At 38.6% G+C, this 20,578-nt stretch overlaps 1 protein-coding gene across 1 annotated transcript in view; it reads left to right on the forward strand.

Annotated features, from left to right (window-relative positions):
- The window catches only part of lama2 (laminin, alpha 2), a 222,311-nt gene that overhangs the window by 124,352 nt on the left and 77,381 nt on the right, over positions 1–20,578 (forward strand). The window contains exons 22-28 of the mRNA XM_087851825.1: positions 6,943–7,049; positions 7,640–7,906; positions 9,162–9,342; positions 11,131–11,267; positions 12,685–12,816; positions 13,594–13,698; positions 17,139–17,282. Coding sequence (XP_087707951.1) covers positions 6,943–7,049; positions 7,640–7,906; positions 9,162–9,342; positions 11,131–11,267; positions 12,685–12,816; positions 13,594–13,698; positions 17,139–17,282 — 1,073 coding nt within the window. The remainder of the gene's footprint in view (positions 1–6,942; positions 7,050–7,639; positions 7,907–9,161; positions 9,343–11,130; positions 11,268–12,684; positions 12,817–13,593; positions 13,699–17,138; positions 17,283–20,578) is intronic.

The raw sequence follows: 20,578 nt of genomic DNA on the forward strand, positions 1-20,578 counted from the left end.
GTTTACGTTGGCTATCCACTAAGGTGGCACTTCATTGTATGTTTCAAAAAAATCTCAATTTTCACCATACAAGGTTCTCATCCTTTCATTCTCTCGAGAGGCAGGTCAAAATCTTATCTAAATCAGAGTTTGTATAAACATGATAAATTTGCAGCCCTCATTTTTAAAATTTCAAAATTGATCATTTTGGTGACTCCTAGTGTCAGAAAGAGACACTGCAAGCCACTGCGTCGCATCCCCAGCATGACTCCTGGTAAAAGTGACATATTGACAGGACCCATCTGTCAGTAAAGAGTTTATTATCATAACGATTTTAACCTGCAATAAAAAAATAACACTCAGGGCCTTAAAGATGGAAAATATAATTTGGTTTTCCTTCATTATAGAGAAAGTCAGCAGTGCAGCTTGTGGGTCTCAGCAGGGTGTTTCACTGTAGAACACAATTTCTTTATGAAACTCAGTTTTAGCTAAATGATACTTTTAAGCCTTTCTCTGAAACATTCAATGGATTGTACGCCATCTGGAGCGCGCCTGTATGTGTGTGTGTGTGCATCAACGAGCAGCTGTGCTAGTGGGAGGTGTGATGTTGGAGCAGCCCACTGATTCCCAGCTGTGTTTAAGATTTAAAATAAACACTATACCTGTAAAAATGAGGTGGTGAGAGTGAAAGAGAAAGAAAGAGATGACAGCGAATACAGATGGCACTTGTTTGTGAAAATCTTCATTAAAACCTGTGCTGTTTTAAAAAAAAGGGGAAAAAAAGAAGACAGTGGTGCAGGTGGGTGTGGGGAGGGTGGGGTAGGGGAGACAGATCAGCAGAAAGACACTTCAGTGAGCGATAGACAGGCAGACTGATAAACAGACAGATAAAACTGTCAGCCCAGCACAAAAGCAGGCAGACAGGCTGACAGAGGGTATTAATGTGTATTTGATAGTTCATTGTTCTGTAGTTGTTTCCCCTCTCCACCCAGCTAAATGGTTATTGATTAATCAGCCTGATCTATTGCTCTTCCACAGTGCTGATCGGCTGCTTGTGTCTGGGAGATGGAGAGTTGTTATTGATCCTGCATGAATGACAAAAGACCACCAAGAATTATTAAAACACAACAGCTCTCTCTCTTGCTCCCTCTTCTTCTGCCAGTCTACCTCTCTCTCTCTCTCTGTGACTGCTTCCCTCTCCCTGCTGCTCCCGGTCTTAATGAATTTTATTGAGTGGAGCAGGAGAGTTCAGGCCGAGTCCATTTGCGCACTATTAGACTGTAAAAATCCTTTACTTTTTCTTTTGATGTCAGAGTTCCCATCTTCAGCCATTTTCGCCTCAGCCTTTTTGTGTCTCCCCCCTTTAATAGTGTTTCGCTTGAATTCTGTTGGAGAATTGAAAATGGTTTGATTTTGCAAGCAAACTTGACCACAAACCAATTTGTCTGAGGAATAAATTTCAAGAGAATGGACTCCTCTGACCATTTCTCACATGGGGGGGGGGGGGGGGGGGGGGGGGAATTCATTTGAAAGTTGTAGAAAAGATATGTCAATTGCTCTATCGCACATTTTTCCATGGGAACAAAGTGAATATGTGGTAATTCAATGGCGTAATTACGCTTCCTGTGTATCTGACACTTAATGAATGTTTCATAGATGTTTCTAACAGTTGGTCAATAAACTCTTGAGGGATCTTTGGGAAAACTCACAACTCTAATTTTATCACTCCTAACGGACTATTGAGTGCAGAGGCCCAGGCACTTTTCAAGGGACTGATGGGACCAGAGAAATACTACAGGAATATAAAATCCTCAAACAAGTAAGAAGTCTGGACTGACTATGTTTTAGCCAGTTATTTTTTTTTACATGTACATTAATAGTGCCCCAACATGTGTAAGATTCAGACTTCCCTGCCTTATGCTTACTTGACTTCTGGAGATTGCCTGTGGAGACTACTGTACCTGCAAATGATTTCTTTCAAGGGGTTTGTGGCTTGAATTTCTCCAGTTAGACTCCCATCTTGAGCTCTAGATGTGAAAAGGAAATGAGAAACACTTTTCTTTTCTTTGAGTCAGTCAAACAGCTTAACCCCAGATGCCACCACTTCATGTGCTCAGTGGTCAGTAGAAGTCCCTTTAAAGTAGTGCTTGCTGCACTGTACCATGAAAAGGAAATGTGGCTTTGGTGGAAAACAGGATGTGCACTCAGTGGAAATCATCTAGATAAAGACTTGTAGAAATTAGAGATGGCACGATACCACTTTTTTATGTCAGATACCGATATCTGCCGATACCGATATGAATCCGATATAGTGTTTTTTTTAATCAATAAAACTGTTTTTTTAATATCTTGCTGCATTTTGTATAAGTTCATACTCAAGTTTAAAAAACCAACAACACTAAAGCTATTCTGTTATACCTGTATGTAAAAAAATAAAATAAAATACACTGCACCCAAAATATTTCATAGTTCAGCAATACTGATCAATCTAATAAACTTAAACCTACTCCATCCTCCCTATTCTGGTATTTTAAAGAGTAAGCAGCCTAACTAATAGGGTTGCAAACTCCCGGCAAAAAAAAAAAATAGGGAACCACCCCCCACTTCATGATGCTTAATCAACGTAATCAACTTTAATTTGATGTAGGTTGGAAAAAAATTGCACAGAAATAAATTATTTTTCAAGAATAATTAAATAGATTGAACATCTTTCTTCAACAGAATTGCAGACTGCACAGATGGTATCTTCCCAAAGGAAAAAGTACTATAGCTTACTAGGGTATATTAGACTTAACAGTTACTATATACAGTAATGGACTTCTATACATTTAAATCAGATTAAAACTTTGGGTGTAAGATTCAGATAATTATTTATTAAAAGCTAGACATTTTAAATGAGAATAAGAAAGAAAAGTATGTCTTTGTGCCCCCTTTTCCCTGTTCATGCCCTATCGAACCCCCTGGCTAAACTTTGCTAGATCCGCCCCTGCACAGTTACCAGCCGTCAGCTACGTAGAAAAGGATCCTGGTGTAGAAAGTAAATAAATTCTAACAACAGCTTATCAAGCTTAAACGTGCTGCTGTTGTTCAGCCGCTGGTTTCCTCTTTCTGGTGCAAAGTGGGCCAAAAACAAAGAAGAGAGACAGACTCGAAACAGAAAAGCCGCTCAGCTGATCATTAATCAGTTTCATGATTGAAGTAGCAGCAGGAGAGGGAGGGGGAGAGAAGAGGTAGTCGCTCCATATATCGGTTGTTAAGCTTAACATGGGAATGCTTTACAAACATTCAGAGATGAACTTACACACTTGCTTTACTTCTCTGTGGGATCACTTCCTCAGAGATGAAATGCTGGTTTGGTAGCGAGAGTACAAATACACACAGCCGCTCTATCACGTGAGCACCAACGTGCTACGGTTATGAGAAGAGTTACGCCATGTCGCAAGTTTTGTGAGGTGCTTTTTTTGATATTTAATGGATCGGATTACATTTTTTATTTCTCTCCGATATCCAATCCAGTAATTTATGTCAGTATCGGACCGATATGTAATATCGGATCGGTCCATCTCAAGTAGAAATGTCAGGCAGATAATCATCTAAACCAAATGCCTGGTATAGCTCTGATGCAGGGAGATCTGATGTCAAAAATCTCAAAAAACTCGAGATTGTAACCCTGAAATACATATTACGTGTAGTAGTGCAGATAAAACTGGTTGAATTTGGGACCAACCGGATGCCTCATTGATGGAATTGCATCATCTTTTACACAGCAGTTCATATAAAACATGCATTCATAGCATTTAGGCTTTCTGATTCCCATTTTTATTTACATGTTTATCATTTTAAAATTATTATGTAGCACACATGCAAGCAAAACCCTTTGGAGTGATGTGCATTTATGGATAAATGCAATTTTTTTTTAGTTGCATTATTGAATAAACACTATGTTCACTAATATCATTATTCTAATGATAAATGGCAAAGCTAATTAAGGACAGAAGTTATCAAACTAGGATTGGTGATAATCATTAGTTATTTTGAGTCATGCCTTGATCATGGAGTTACAGACCCCTGGGCACAGATGTTTGATGGGCTTTTGCCAGCTTGTTTTAAGGATCAGGCTTGTTTCTCTTTTCTTCAGTGATCAGACATGTCATACAGGAATGTGTGCAAACATACATGAAATAGTTTGAAATGAGTACACATACTTTTGTGTGTACTCTGCTCTTTTCCTCACCTTTTTGTTTTCTCTCTCGCTATGTCTGATTTCCTGGTGACCTCTTCTTTTTCCTCCTTTCAGCACCTCTTGACAGTACCACAATGCTGCTTCTACATGAGAGCTGAAGTAATAATGAAGTAGAGCCCAGCGCGCTTTTATCAGGAAAAGCACTGGGATGTGTTTGCTTAGAAAAAGAATAAGCATTGTTTCTTTGTCAAAAACCAAAATTAAGTATATAAAATAATAATACAGGTAAAACAGAAATATTTTTGGATACTTTCTTCTTCGGTTGTGAGGGCAGCCTGGTTTTGATCGAGTCAAACCTTTAGGTCATAGATTTATGGTGATTGTGAGCAGCTAACCTTTAGCTTAGCAGCTAACCTTTAGCTTAGCAGCTAACCTTTAGCTTAGCAGCTAACCTTTAGCTTAGCAGCTAACCTTTAGCTTAGCAGCTAACCTTTAGCTTAGCAGCTAACCTTTAGCTTAGCAGCTAACCTTTAGCTTAGCAGCTCGCTAACTTTAGCATTCATGTTATCACACCAAGCATTTCAAGAACTTTAAAGTTAAGGGCAATGTTTTCATCCTGAATTTTTAAAATAAAAATGGCAACTTTATTAAAGTTAGGGATCCTCATTTCCTCCTTTTTCTTGTCATGGTTTTTTCATTCATTTTTTCTCATTTCCGCTCCTGTGTGTCCCCGCACCCGTGCTCGCTGCTCTTGTCTTCCCTGCTCCTTCCTGGAGAAAAATAACAAAGAAGCAACTTGTCAGGACACTCGACTACCGCGGGCACGCACTCACTGGACTTGGTACTAATAACACTAACGTGGAGTCTCAGGCAACGATCCCACGCCAAGGACCGCTCAGCCACCGTCTTCAGAAGCTCCCCAACTAGCTTCATTAGCTGCAGGTGTGTGAGTCATCATCTGCTTCAGGTGTGGCCATCCTCTAGATAGGACACGCCCACCAGGCCTACCTGAAACCCAGTACTCAGCCACACTCACAGACACACCCACTTGCCTATACATACCAGGACGGGGAATCACAAGAACAGCAGCAGTGCTGACAACACACATCACAAAATCACAGCAATATTTTATAACAGTAGTCCACACTGCCCATGGACCCTGAGTCCCCGGAGCTGGGTCCGTGACAACTAGCCTCAATAGTATAGAGAAGAAAGGGCAGGTAAACTACTGTATTCTCCCAATTATGTAATTGTTTTGAAAAAAAGATATACAGATACAAGGTTTCAAGATCTAATATTTACGATAATACAATTCTGGTCTTCTTTGGTCTTTTTTTTTTTTTTTTGGTCTCATTTTCCTCATGAATAGGCACCCCAACTGAGTCCCTGGACACATACCCAGTATGCACATTGGAGGCTGTGGTAAATTATTAAAAGATGATGTAAAAGGACAACGTGTGATGCTTAGTTCAAAAACAAGGACAGAGTAAAGGAATTGTTGGAGATGGCTAACAACGTTTACTATTGCAAGTTATAGGGCATGGTGTCCATGGTAAAAATTACAGGGGATATTCCAGATTTTTTTCATAGTACCAAACACTGGCATTTCTTTGGGGAAGAATGCACTTTTACACTGGCACTTTGGATGCCAGATGCACAGTAACTACTCCTCCATGTTTTCTCGCATGTTTAATCAGCCGTATGTGTGTATTTACATCTGCATGTATGTGGCTGAGCAGGTGTGCATGTGCATGGCTTTCTGCAATGTCCGTTATGTATCATATGAATGTTTCTGCATATCTGTGTGTATTTCTCCATCTCTCTATCTCTTTGTGGGGGCATCTGTTGTGAACCCCTGCCTCTCACCGCAATTTCCCATCCCACAGTCATGTCTGTCCTTCTTCCTCTTTTATATCTAAGAGGACAGCATGACAGAAGGCAACACAAACTACAAATACCCACTGGTGTTTGTCGAATGTGATGTGTGTTGTTAATTGCAGGGTGTGTTTACAGATGGATGTGGTTATGTGTGTTTTTAAGCAGATACGCATTTCCTTCTGACAGCCCATCTACCTGATACAAGCTGTGATGTTCAAGCTTTTAGTTGTATGGATAAGTGGTTGAATGGGTTAGGTGTGTCTTTATTTACTTTATTTATTTGAGTAATGATTTAAGCACATTTTATTTATTTATGTATTATTATCTCAGTAGGGATATCGGGACATAAATAAAAAATTACATTCATGCAAAGTATTAGGAGTAAGGTTCTAAAAGTCATTTTGTGGAAACAAAATGTGCTATATCTTGAATTTCTTATGCAGTACTGTGCAAAAGTCTTGATCAGTCCCTTATGTCTTTATATTTTCGAAGGAAAATGGGATGTAGGCACAGAGATTGAGACAAAAATACACAGAAATGCAGTATATAAGAGAAAAATAGAATGTGTACAATTCTACGTGCAATCCTTTTTTTCTTTGCAATTGAGAGGTGCTCAAATAGGTGCTTGAAATTTTTTTTTTTTTTTAACTGAGAATTTTGAAAAATGCAGACAACAGTGGCAAAATTCATTCAACCCACTAGACTACAAAAAATATTTGAGCAACAGAATATTTTCTCAGAAGTGCAGTGACCAAGTGGATATCAGCAGTTAATCCTGAAAAGAAGACCTTAAGCAGGACCTCTTATCCGACCCACCATAGTGTTAGATAAACGCACTCAGAACATGTGTTATTGTTAAATATGCTTGTTCTCAGTCTCTCCTGTCTTTTCCTTTCCTGCAGCGTGTCAGTGCCATACTAATGGGTCTGTTTCTGAGGTCTGCAACCAGGAGACTGGAGAGTGCCACTGTAAAGAAAATGTGCTTGGACAGAAGTGTGACAAGTGCAGGGTAAGTGTAAAGTTTTCTATACTGACATCCCTGGTTTGTGTTGATGGACTTGTAGACTTTAATTATTTCCAGCTCTATCTCTCTTTCTTTTTAATCTTCTGTTTTTTCTTTCTGCAGTATTAGTCTTGAGTATTTCACATCTGTGTTTTTATTTGAATTTATCTTGCTTGTTTCATCACATATAATGTGTTTTTACCCACTGGTATACAGAGTACCGACAGGTCAAAGCTGATTAATGTGTCTGCTGCTGCACAGTAAATGAGGTATTATAAGGCAGTCGTGACCTTTAGGTGCTTATATGTCATTGTTAACCTGTTTCTGCAATTTCTCAGCACCTACACAGTTTTTACTTCTAACACAACCTAAGACCCACATGCAAAGCTTTTTCACAAGAATTGGTTTGCAGTTGCATTGACAGTATTTGCAATATTTAACCTTGTGTTACCCTGTATTTCAGTTAGCCACACAACACAACGACAGTGTAATTTTTAATTTTTAATTTTCTTTTTAACTCCACTGTTTTTGTTGCCCTGCTTTCTTACTCCTCCTTGTCTATCTATCCTCCACTATCTGTATTCTGATTGGTCCAGCCTAACAGCTGGTGGGATGCTGAGCATCAGGAGTGCATGCCCTGTCGCTGCAGCCCCTACGGATCTATTTCTCAGCGCTGTGACGTCGAAGGCCGCTGCATCTGTCGCCCTGGCTTCGTGGGCCGACGCTGTGATCTCCGTCGCCTAGGTTACGAAAGGCGGGAGACACGGCGGCCCGTGGAGCGCATCTCAGTGGACTCTGCGCAGCAGAGATGGGGGGGAATATCCCGCACGGGTGGTTGTCCCAGGGGCGCATATAGGCCTAAGGCACGGGTAACACGCGCTGCATGTGGATGGCAGTGGTGTGTTTTTAGTAGCATGGATGTGCTTTCGAGATAAACTCTCTTGGTTAAACATATTGTGGTTTTGGTTTTAAAGCAGTGCACGGCAACGGAAGACAAGTTTATATATAAGGGTTTTATGAGCATGGCTGTTCCTCTGTGTGTGTGTTTCTTTTAATTCTGAATGTAATCAGTAAAATGTCATCCCTCTGGGTAACTCGAGATGTTTGTTGGGGCTGAAAATTGGCGTCGTAAATGTCAATAGTTTTTGCAAATTATGATGTTCATGATGTTTTTTTGTTTTGTTCTTGTTGTTTTTCTAGAGTAGACACACTAATGAAGCTATTTTTTTCTTTTAGTTGAGCTTTTTTTCTTTTTTGTTGTCTTTTTTTCCCGAAAAATACCTTTGATTAAAAAATATTGAGTCAGGCTTTATATAATATTACAGTTTAGTTGGCATGGAAATGTCAGATAGCTTTCAGAGATCTATAGCGGTTTTTAGGCGGCCTCTAAGCTGAAGACTGATAGAAAGTAAAGGTGACTGATTTTGCTAATTTACAGACAAATTTTACTCTGCTTTGCTTTGAATAGTTCATAGTAAAAAATACATAATATATATAGTTATGTATTTCATTTTGGACCTTTATTTAGCTGCTTGTATCATATGTCTAAAAAATATTTTAATGATCCGTTCATAAATGTTTGCTTTCTTCTTACTGGTTGCCCCTCAACTGGCTTGAGCAAACAGAACGTTTTTCTAAAGAGATTCAATTCAATTTTATTTTATTTATACAGCGCCAAATCAAAACAACAGTCACCTCAAGGTGTTTTATATTCTAAGCTGGACCCTACAATAATACATACAGAGAAAAACCCAACAAACCCCCTATGAGCAAGCACTTTGGCGACAGTGGGAAGGAAAAACTCCCTTTTAACAGGAAGAACCAGGGAGGGGTGACCATCTGCCAAAGAGATATCTATTATATGGTCTTTAATACTTATATCCAACGTTATATATTTATAAAGATGACCAACAAAAAGGAAAAGTAATATTGCCTCTACAATTATTTCCTCAGTTTTTCCCGTCTTTATATTTTTCCAGTCTTCTAAAAAGTCTTGTCTGTTTTTCTAACCGCTTTATCCGAATTTGAGCGTGTCTGACATTTGTTTATCCCGGATCAGTTTATACTTTTTCATTTCAGCTCACTAACTCAATGCCAATGGTCTGTGTGTTTCTCCAGGCTGGGACTCATGGCCTTACCACAGGTGGAGCCTGCATTCCATGTCACTGCAATTCATATGGTTCCAAGTCATTCGACTGTGATGAAAACGGTCAGTGTCGGTGTCAGCCTGGCGTCACCGGACCCAAATGTGACCGGTGCTCACGAGGATATTTCAACTTTCAGGAGGGAGGGTGCACGCGTAAGTACAGAATTTTTTGTCTACTTTTCACAGAGGGCTTTTTCTCATTTCAGTCAACAAATGCAAGTTCGGAATTTGTAGCAAAAGTAATGTCAGCAATCCTCCCCCTCAAAAAATCCTCTTTAAATTACCGTTCTGTTCTTCTTTTCTTTTTAATTTGAATTTTGAACAAACTAAGATAAAGAAATCACATTTCTATCCCTTCTCTGCCCTCAAGTATTGTTTCTGTTGTGCACAAGAAGAGGCAGAGTTAAAACAGCCTGAAAAAATATGTAAATCGTAACAAAAAGTAATAAATTGGAGCTGCTGCTTTCTGCTACGCTGCAATTTACTTTACTAAAACGCAATATACTGTCAATATGGGCATTTTTATTCCAGGTTCAGATGAATGTGATTATACAGTGTTCAGCCACACCTGAACTTTCAAAGCCAGACAGCATTTTATAATATGCTGCAATTGTTCTCATGTACTTTTTTATGTCGTGACATGTATTATATACAGCTAAGCAGTTCCCTCAGGCAAAAGGCCTGAGATGGAACCAAAAAAATCTATACCTGTAAATACACAATGAAAGGAACAAATGAAAGACAGAAGAAAGAAGGAAAGGGAGACGCAAAGCAATGAGTAAAACATTGCCAGGAGAAACTAGCTGCTGAAGGTCTTTAAAGAGTGAACACACACACACACAATAAGAAAAGAGTTGTTATTCATGCTGTTTGGTCAATAAGGAAAACAGCAAATAAAAATTATGTGTCTAGGATATTTATAGGAGACAATGTTTAATAGATCCATCCATCCACTCTGCTTAACTGGTAGCCGAAGCCTCTCCCAGCTTACATTGGTTTATCCAATCAAATATTAGTCAAATTTACTGGAATATCTATTTTAATGTGCAGTTCATCAATAAATGCTTGATTTAAAAAACAACAAGAAAAGGACATGAGGACACACGACATACCAAACCTTAGCTGTATGTGTGTGTGTATTTATGCAAATTGCATAACTCTATATGCATGTTCAATGAGCCATTCTTCAATTAGTTTATCAATTTGTCTAATATATATTTACATTTATTATATTAACTTCTGTTTCCCTTATTGCACTCTGTGACTGGTGCTGTGTAAAATTGTGAGGGTTCCAGTTAATTAATTTTCCACACCGAATGCCAGTCTTCATCCTGTAGCGGTGATTCAAGGTCCGAACCCAATGGGATGTAAGAACAAGCACGCGTTTCTATTCGCACCTCAAATTAAAGGTCAAGGTTTGTACATCAGTGATTTGAGCTGGAAGTGGAGACAGAATTATTGTGTGCCAATTAAGTCAGAGTGTAACCCCTAAAAAGAATAGAAAGTGAAGGTATGTGCTGTAAAATTTCAGTATGTTCTATTTATTTAGGAAAATGTTTTCCTTATGTGCATTTAATGTTGTATTTCTCTTGAATTTGCATAAATGACACAGTTACACTCATGTCAGTTGCCCAAATAGCCAGGTGAGTTAACATTAGAGAGCTATGTTTACCTACCACAACAGTAATTGTCTCTTATGAGTCTCTGTGTGTATCCTCTGCAGCAGTTACTACCACAAAGGACAAATTCTTCCCTCTAAAAACAACCCCAAAGCTCTTTTCTTCATGCCAGCCATTATTAAACTGGCCTTTAAAATTCAAAATTTGTTGATAACAAACACACTCGCATTTGAGACAGCTGATTTTTTTTTTTCAACTGCTATGCTCGCTCACCTCTCTTTGCTTTAAATTCTCTTTAACTACCTTTCTGCCTCTTTTACAGCATGTCAGTGCAGTCATGTGGGGAACAACTGTGATGCTAACACTGGGCAGTGCATCTGTCCTCCAAACACAATCGGTGAGAGGTGCGATCGCTGTGCTCCCAACCACTGGGGGCATGACATCGTAACTGGATGCAAGGTAGGCTGAACAGTGAGCGTCCACATCAAAGGACACTCACTTATGAGTGTACATACGGACACCACATGCCATAATGAATGGGTTATTGAACATGGAACAGAAATATGAAGGATACTGAAGAATGCTTTATCATTACACAACCTTGGGGCCTTCTGTAATTATAGAAAATATTTTTCAGACAACACATTTTTGTTCATTTATTTATTTACTTATTTTTTTAACTTTCACTTCTAAACCTGAAACTAACAGGTATGCCTGTGCATTTAATAAAAAGTAATCATTATTTGTGATATATTTTCAAATGTATTTCTGATAAAATTAGAAATTCACTGTACTCACTGATGTAGGTGTTTAATTAATATTTTACAATAGATGTAAGTTAAGTGATTGTTTGTGTATATGATGTTATTATGTTATGTATAGTGTATGTAGGTAATTTTTGGACTACCCTTGCCTTGTTTCCACACTTTTCTTTTGTGATAACCTGCTTTCAGTTCTTTATTCCTCACTCAACTGATTTCTACATGCTCCCTTTCTTTGGCATTTTGTTTTCTATTACTGTGTTGGTTTACTCAGCTTTTTTCTTTATCTTGTTTTTGTGCTTTAGAAGGTGTTATTTTGCTCTGAAACTATTTGACCAATGAGCCGTGAGGCAGCGATAACAGTAAACTATTAGAAACAGGAACAGGCTACTAGTAATTAGACGCTTCAACCTAATCCACAGGAGTACGCCGGGACAACTAAGAGAAGAGGAATCAGAAAAATCTACATGATAAAAAAAACAAAGAAAATCACAAAGCTACAACCTAGATGTCAATGAGGTCTCAGTAAAAGCACAACAGGAAGGAAAACACAGAGTGAGCAAAAAAAAGTTAATTTCAAGGTCATGTGGAGATGCTCAAAACAAAAAAATAGTCACGCATCCGCTCATAAAATATTACTGAATATTGGGTTATTAACTCTAACAGTGTTAATTTGGGTCAGTAGATCAGGATTTCCTATTTAAGAAATTTTGATTCGGAGTTGAAAGTCTTGCTGTGATTCTGTCGTAGTTCCTCTCATTTCAGCAGAGACATAGTTTACTTGATGATATTTGTCCATCTGCAGTCTTTGCTTCTGAGCATGCAAAACAAATATCTACTATTTGTGGTGTTTTCATCTTTAATTGCAACATCTATTAGGGGAACATGGCATTATGCAATAATGTCCACTGATTGATGTCCACTGACAAGTGGAGGTTCTTCTCTCCACTCATGCATACATGTAAAGTTGTCATGCTCACTTTGTGGACACAAAACTGTGACTGCATCGTTGCACTAAGATACAAGTTTGAGTTACTTACAACATACAAAGTTTTTCTTTGATGTTTTCATGTCTGAATAAAATTTGGGTTTTTTTTGTGTGTGTTTATATGTAGGAGTGTGGCTGCAATGTGATCGGTTCAGTGACCCAGCAGTGCAACGTAAACACAGGCTGCTGCAACTGTCACGACTCCTTCAGAGGAGATAAATGCAATGAATGCCAGATTGGATACAGAGACTTTCCTCAGGTAAATGGTCCAGATTAAAGCTGCTAATATTTCTCATATTGTCATAAATGTCGCTTTTATCTCTGCTGACATGAAAGACGAGACACTGGAGAGAATCCCTACGGGGATTCAGTCATTAGGACTTGATAATGTTTGTAGCTATAGTTGGCCAAGCAAAATAGATTTTCATAGACATGACGATGCTGTTGTCATTAATTTTATGAGCACTGAAAACCTGAATAAAAGCATTTGTTTCCTTTCCTATTTATAAAAGTCCAACAGTTTCATCAAAGCCAGATAATTTTTATGGCAGAGCCAAACTTTTCAAGACATGCTGATATTACATCCTATAGCTTAAATATAGAGTGACATTTTAATCAAAGCTTAAATGGACATTGTTGCCAATTTTTTGTTTTGTTTCAGTCTTTCTTTGATAAGACTTTGAAAGTTTATACATAATCTTATATTTGTCATTTGGCTTTGTTGTGTAGCTTATGATAGAGGAGTTGTTTTGTTTTTAGCACGGTTACTGAATCAATCAAGGAAGACACTCTTTAAAAAGTTCAGAAAACAGTTATTTTTTTTACACTTTTCAAACCTGGGAACTTTTCAAACCAGAAAAATTCTGGTTCTGGTGTTTGTCTGAAATTCTCAGTTGACATTGGAGTGAGAAGATAATGGCAACATTTTCATTTTGAAGTTGTTTAGTGAAGCATAAAGCTAGGACACACTCTGCTCCCTCCTCTAAGGCCTGTCATGTTGTTGATAGCAAAAACTTGCTGTTTTTTTCCCCCACAGTGCGTCCAGTGCAAGTGCAACATCGCAGGATCGGACCGCCAGACTTGCGACCAGGAGAGAGGAGCCTGTGGCTGTGCAGATCGAACAGGAAAATGTAGCTGCAAGGTAACAGCCACCTTTTCACATTATGTTAAAGGCTTATTTTATTCATTCATTTATTCATTTATTTATTTTTCTGGCAAGATACTGGCAGTGTCCAGTGAATGTTTTTATGGGAAAGCGAGAAAAAGCATGTGCTGTTTATTATTTTGACTCCTCGCAGAGATGATAGGTTAGATTTTAAATGTCAGTGCAGATTTAAAACCTAATTCGCATGCTTTCGCTGTCCTTTCTGTCTCTGTGGGGAGCCTGCCCATGTTTGTGTTTTAAAGTATATGTGTGCGCGTCTGTTTGTATGTAATTATTCCAGCAAATGTCACCGTGCCGAGTATGACTGACATCTGCGCACGATGACCTCCATACACTGGAAGAGACATACATGCAAACGTATGAGGTGTGATCAAAAAGTTCAGTGAAATGAGCCAGAAAACTTGCAAAAGTGCGAAAGGACAGAGCAGAACCTCCAGGAAGTGATCTAAAAATAGTTGTGGTGTGTGTGTGAAGATAATCTTGGAAGAGAGATCAGATAAATTTTATGGCCTGGGTCCCAAAACGTTGTCATCACACCTTGTACACTAACAGATATAAAGATACTGTCATGGTTTGCAGACCAGAACTCAAATGCAGGACATCAGAGGCAGAATGAATAAATGGGAAGTTAATTTTTATTGCTTATATAAGTCCCAAACAAAGAAAGGTCAAAAGGTAAAACATAAATCTAAACTGCTGGGAGCCAGGGGAAAACCAGGAAGCACAAAGAATAACTCAGATCACGCCCCACCACACCCTCCTTTATATTTCCCAATTTGTCATGTGTCCGTCAGCGGTACTCTTCACTTTGACTGATACTCACTGAAATAGTGTTGCCACAGAAGGTGAGATTCTACCACTTTCCAGCACCAACCCTTGTTTCCCTTGTTGGAAATAGCAATTTCATATTTACCTGAAAAATATACAATGTTGTTTTTCTGACTATCTTTGAAATCATATTTTTTCCACAAGACACAATGTGGCAAAATTACTAAGCTTTAACTCGATTTTCTTAATTCGAAACATTTTCTTAATCCCGGTAGAGGGGTCTTTTTGATCATGGTGAAATTGTCTCAGTGCAGTAGTAATTACTCTTTACTTGATGAATACTTATGCTTGCATTATCCCTGCACTGCTTCTAATTTAGCATCTGTATGTGTGAACTGTAGACATCTGATGTTTCCTAGATTTGTCCTGTCTGTGTGTCAGAGAGACAGAAATTGAGTTACAGTCAGAGTAGTTAAATGTTCTACCTGAGAAAACTGAAATTTGATTCATCCGTCACCATCATCTCTCTCTGTGTCCTTGAAAAACCCTGACACACACATTTTTACAGGAGTTACACACATATAAAGCTTAAATTTTACACCTCTTATCGTCACGTTGACAAGGTGATCGCATTACTGCATATGCACTCTTTTCATCATTACCTTGCTGAAGATACACACTTTCACATATTTGATAGAGACTGGTCCAACTGGCATCACTTTTCATCTCTGCTGTCACTTACTGATCACATTATGACACACGCAAAAATGCAAACTTTTCGCGCATACACACACATATACCACCTGATTCATGGCATGTAATGAGGCTTTACATTACTGAGTGTCATCTTCTCTCTGAAAACGTAGGAGGTTGACTTGCAATCACTCGGTCATTAGTAACCCGTCTCCTGTATGTAGACGTCCTGTATGTTAATGTGTACCTCTCTGCCTAGCATGTGATCTACCTACATTGCGTTATATCATCAGGCACATCACTGCTCTTCAATTTTGTGCTTTAACATTAAAACTTAAATGAAATCATGTCATAACTTACTAACCCCTAAATTAAAAGCTGCTGCAATCTAAAATATTTTTTTAATAAAGCAAGCAGGCGGAGATAAACATTAATGAACAATCTGGTAGAAAAGTCTTCAGGATATACATGATGAATGTTGCACATCAAGTCAAGAATATTCCCCTGCATGAAGGGGAGCATGCATGCATGTTTTCTGTCCACTGGTCCACTGATCTACAGCATTTAAAGTAATAAAATAGCATTGTAAAGAATTATTGCTCTGAAATATTTCCGATACGTGTCCTTGTTATAGAAGCTGCTCTGCTGCCTGTCTGGTAAGCAGTGCAAAAGGTGCAGTGCAGGATTATCAATGATGGATAACAGTTTGTTCCATGACCTCCTCTCAACCACAGCTTAAAAAAGTGTCCAATTTGCAGCCAATCACAGAGCTCCCCTGATCAGTTTATTTGGTCTGTTGGTCACACAAGCTTTGATGTTGCTCCACCAGCAGACCACAGCTAAGTACACTGCGCTATCCACAACTTACTAATAACTGCTACCACTAACTACTAATAAAATATCTCCAACACCAATGTGGAATATCATACCTGAGCTGTATTCCACTTTCTGAAGACTAAAGACATACAAGAGATCAGTGTGTCAGCAGTGAAGGAAAACAACACTAATGACTTTGGGTACAGTTTTTTTTAAAAAGTAAGGAAGTACAGTATATAGTGCATTTAGGTTAACAATTGTAGGGAATCTGAAGAACAATATAAGGAAATAAAACTGTCACTGTGCACCTACCTTTGGGACTGTACAGGGACTGAATAAAGTATAATACAGTTATGAGCATTAATTACAGTAATTCAAATGTGGGCATGTGTGGATTTTTAGGTATTGCTGTATGTGAGCATGCAGTGGGATTTTCTTTCTTTTGTGATACAACCCCCCCCCCCCCCCCTCCCAAAAAAGAACTGTTGTTGATTATGATAAACAGCCCCCAATAGTGACATAATGATTTACTTTTAATGAAGAAATCCTAACGTTGTCCTCACTTCCTGACTATACCTTCCCACTCTTCCCTCCTCTGTCCTTTCTCACTAACCTGCAGGACTTTTTGACAGAACTCAACATTAATTGGATGATTTTGTGTTGACAGCACTGTAACTTTCCTTTGCAGAGAGAAGGCTTAATGCACAGCCCTGTCCACAATTCCATTTTAGACCAGTCGAGTCTCAGCTTATTTACTCACAATGTAAACAGTCGGTCCAGATTCTTATTGCCATCCCAGTGAAGCCAAGACACCAAATGCATTTCCTGGCAAGCATATAAACTAATCAGTTAAACTTTTAATGACATCTAAGAAGATATTAATCATTAAATTGCTGTAAACACATAACTAGGGCTACTTCTGGACTGCTACTTTTATCTGAAGGGTTTAGACTTTCAGCCGTGCTGACATGTTCTGGAGTGAGACACTAGATCCCAAGAGTACTGTTAAGCTAAATGTGCTTTATAGCCTCAAGCAGAAAAGAGTCATTTAAAGTATTTCCTAAAGAAATGTTTTCATTTAAAGTATGCATAGAAAAACTGGCTCAAAGGTTGCTTTAATTTTCTGTGTCACATTTTAGGAAAATGTGGAGGGAGACTACTGCGATCACTGTAAGCCCGACACGTTTGGGTTATCCCTACGAAACCCGCTGGGCTGCAGCAGGTGTTACTGTTACGGATTGACCCACTTCTGCACAGAGGCGCAAGGACTTATCAGGATGTGGGTAAGTAAACGTATGTGTTTTGAAATGTTTAACAGATGAAAAGACAAAGAAAGTTTAATTTCAAGTCAACTCTGAAACATTTGGACGATTTTGATAGCAGTGTTTTATTTTGTTCCCAAAAACTTTCTAAAAAATAAAGTAACCAACAAAAGCAAAATATTGCTGTATATTGCTCAAAATGCTGGTGATGTCACTAGTGACTTTAAAGCTAATATTATGGTCTGTATCCTTGTTCACTTATGAGCTGTTTTGCCCGTAGTGTGTCAGAAAAGAGGACGTAGACAGTCGTTTTCTAAACTGCCTATTTGATTTACACGCCTTCTACACTAGCTTACTTGCTGAGATAACTCATTTGGCAGCCGGCTGCCTGCAACTGACTCTGCATTATACGAGCATTGCCAAGTAGACTCCATGTCCTTTGCTCATTATGTACAGATGATCTGCAGCTTTTATGAACATTTAATCTTAGCAGATTTGATTGCACCTAATTTTGCTCAGTGAAAAACAAAACATATTTTTTTTTGCCAGTAATCATAAGAATTGTTTAATGATTTTCTCCTGTACTGCAGATGGAATTAACAATGTTATAAAAACACAGACACCTCCAATGATTAAACAAGGTTAAGGGCTTTTATAGCAGCTCTGATAGCTGTGTCTTTTTGGAGACTGTGGATACTGCATTGTTTGATGCACTTACGAAAAGTGGGTATCAATACAAGGGATGACAATTACAACCTGATGGGGGCAAAACAAAAAAGCCATGGACCAACAAAAGCCGTGTGGTGTTCACTACAAATGTTTCGCCTCACATTGGTTTGCAGAAACAAGAAGTCCTGCAGTTGCAAATCCCTCAAATGTGCTGCCCACAAACAGGGCTGTTCACAGGCTATTAAATGTGTTAATAGGTGTCTGTAGGTTCTCAGTCACTGGAGACTTAAATGTTTGAGTTGAAGCCATCTGGACTTCTTGAGGTTCTAGAAGATGTTTCACATCACACCTGAAACGTCTTCAGTTCTGGCAGCTGATACAGAGATATGTGAGCAGTTAGGATCACATGGGTCAAGATGTGAGTGTGCGTTCAGTGATGGTTGTTCCAGGTGAGCATAGATGTCTTGTTGTGCTCCTCTCTTAACCGTCTGTCTTCTTTGACCAAAATGTCAACACCTGTATCCTCAAAGGAATGTCCCTTCTCTTTTGAGAGCAGATATTCACTTAGTATTCACAGATTTGCCTCTCTGGATAGACTTTGTGTTGTTATTGCAACCTGTGTAGCAAGTATTGAATTATTAAATTAGCAAGCTACCTAAAGACTAACATTGGCATTCATAGCTGTTAATGTGTCTAAAATGTATGAAGTTGTTTTAACAATGAAAAGATGAGATTTCCTACACTGTCAACATAATCAAGGAACTTTTCCTGCTGTTCAGTCATCCATTGTACATGTTTTAGAGAACATAAACATAGGCGTGAAAATGACATGTAGCAACTTGAAGTCAAAAACAGAGGTCTGATAGATTTAGAAAGACACTCAGGAAGTTTACAATCAGTTGTTGAGGAAAGAGTGTTTTGAATAAGGCCCCTTTATTGTAGAAATGGTTGCAATCAGCAATAAACTGCCGTTTCCGTGGTAACCCGTAGAGTTTTAGGAGGGTGGCGAGAGGCCTCATTTGAACAACAACCATTCACTTCATTTATTGTTGACAGGGAGGGTAGACAGACAGAAAGAGAGAAAAAAAATGGAGAGTTTATTGGAAAGAGGGAGATTTTTTCTGAACCACTGAATCGTGAGATTACACTGAGTGAAGTGGGATATATACACACACACTATGAGTGGACACTATGCACACACACACTATGCAAACACAGTACACATGAATCAATGCACACTCTTGAAAACTCACACTACATCGGATTACATAGAGGTTTTACGTACACACAACTTGCTGCACACAACTTTTTTTGAGGAAACTAGAAGTGTTAGATGGGTGAATATTTAATGAAGATTTGCACCAGCATAAAACTGTAAAAGCTAGGAACTAGGAATATCAAAGCACCAGATAGAAGAAAGAAAACATAGTAAATATCTGAAAAAAACAAAAGCAAAGGTCTAGTGCTTGCTTTAAGTCTGTAGGTAAACCGTAAAGATAATGCATTGATTATATATATTATATACAAACTTTGTGATTTTTAAAGAGGTCTTGAACACGGGTCTTTTTTACAAAAGTTTTCCTTTAGACATGAGATGCCTTTTCACTCATTTTTAGTCCAGTCCTTGAAATGTTGTTTGACTGTAAAGCCACTTGATGCTCAAGGGATCAACAACTGTTGTGGCTAGCTGTAACAGACATCTTAAAAAACATATAATCATTTTTTTATTAGCAGCCTTTTGCTAAAACATGCCTAAGATAGCACAGTTTGGCAGGCATAAAAACACATTTCTGCACCAACAAAGGTGATTCCCAAAGAGCTGTTAGATGAAAACTTGGCATATCACAACATGGTATGCAGTCTCCTTAAAAATGTGACAAAACTGGAGAAAGAAAGAGGACAAAAGAAGAAGCAGACCTAAAAAACGGCCACGGGTGCTGACGCAGATGTGTGAAGTGGTGAGGAGTGTGGACCCAAGTGCAGGCACTGACGACTGAGTAGCTGTGAGTGAGTTTTATTTACAGCAGGGGAACGAAATGCACCCAAAAAGGCAGAGCATCTTAAAGTCATGAACTTGGGAAATAGAAAGAAATTTAGCAGAGACACTGGACCTGATGATCTAGAAGCTATTCTTAGGAAGGAAAGCTGAGATATAAGAACTGGGCAGAAAATCGGTGGCAGCAGGTCTTATAAAGTGATGAATCCAAATTTTACATTTTTGGTTCAAATCATTGTATATATGCAGAAGGACATAAGAGAAGTACAACAGTGAGTGTCTACAGCAATCTGTAATACCCTGTCATGCTTCGGCCTGCATTTCAGGCAATGGAGTCAATGGTTTTTGTCAAAATTGATAGAATTATGAATGCAGAAAAGTGCCGTCAGAGTTGGTGGTACCATTGGCAGTTATCCCAAACACTCTGCCAATACAGCAAAACCCTACCTGGATAGAAAAACACATAATGGAACACAATCAGTCATGGATAGCCTCCCTAGAGCCTAACCCTAACCCCTAACTGAGACTGGAGCTGAAGGTAGTCAACCTTCCAAGAAGAGCTTTGAATTTCCTTCAAGAAGGCGAACTATTCCTGAAGACTACTTACCAAACATAGCTAGAATTGCACAAACTCAGTTTATATAGTGCTTTA

Source organism: Neolamprologus brichardi, chromosome 15, assembly GCF_056152115.1.
Source record: "Neolamprologus brichardi isolate AB-2024 chromosome 15, ASM5615211v1, whole genome shotgun sequence".
NCBI lineage: Eukaryota > Metazoa > Chordata > Actinopteri > Cichliformes > Cichlidae > Neolamprologus > Neolamprologus brichardi.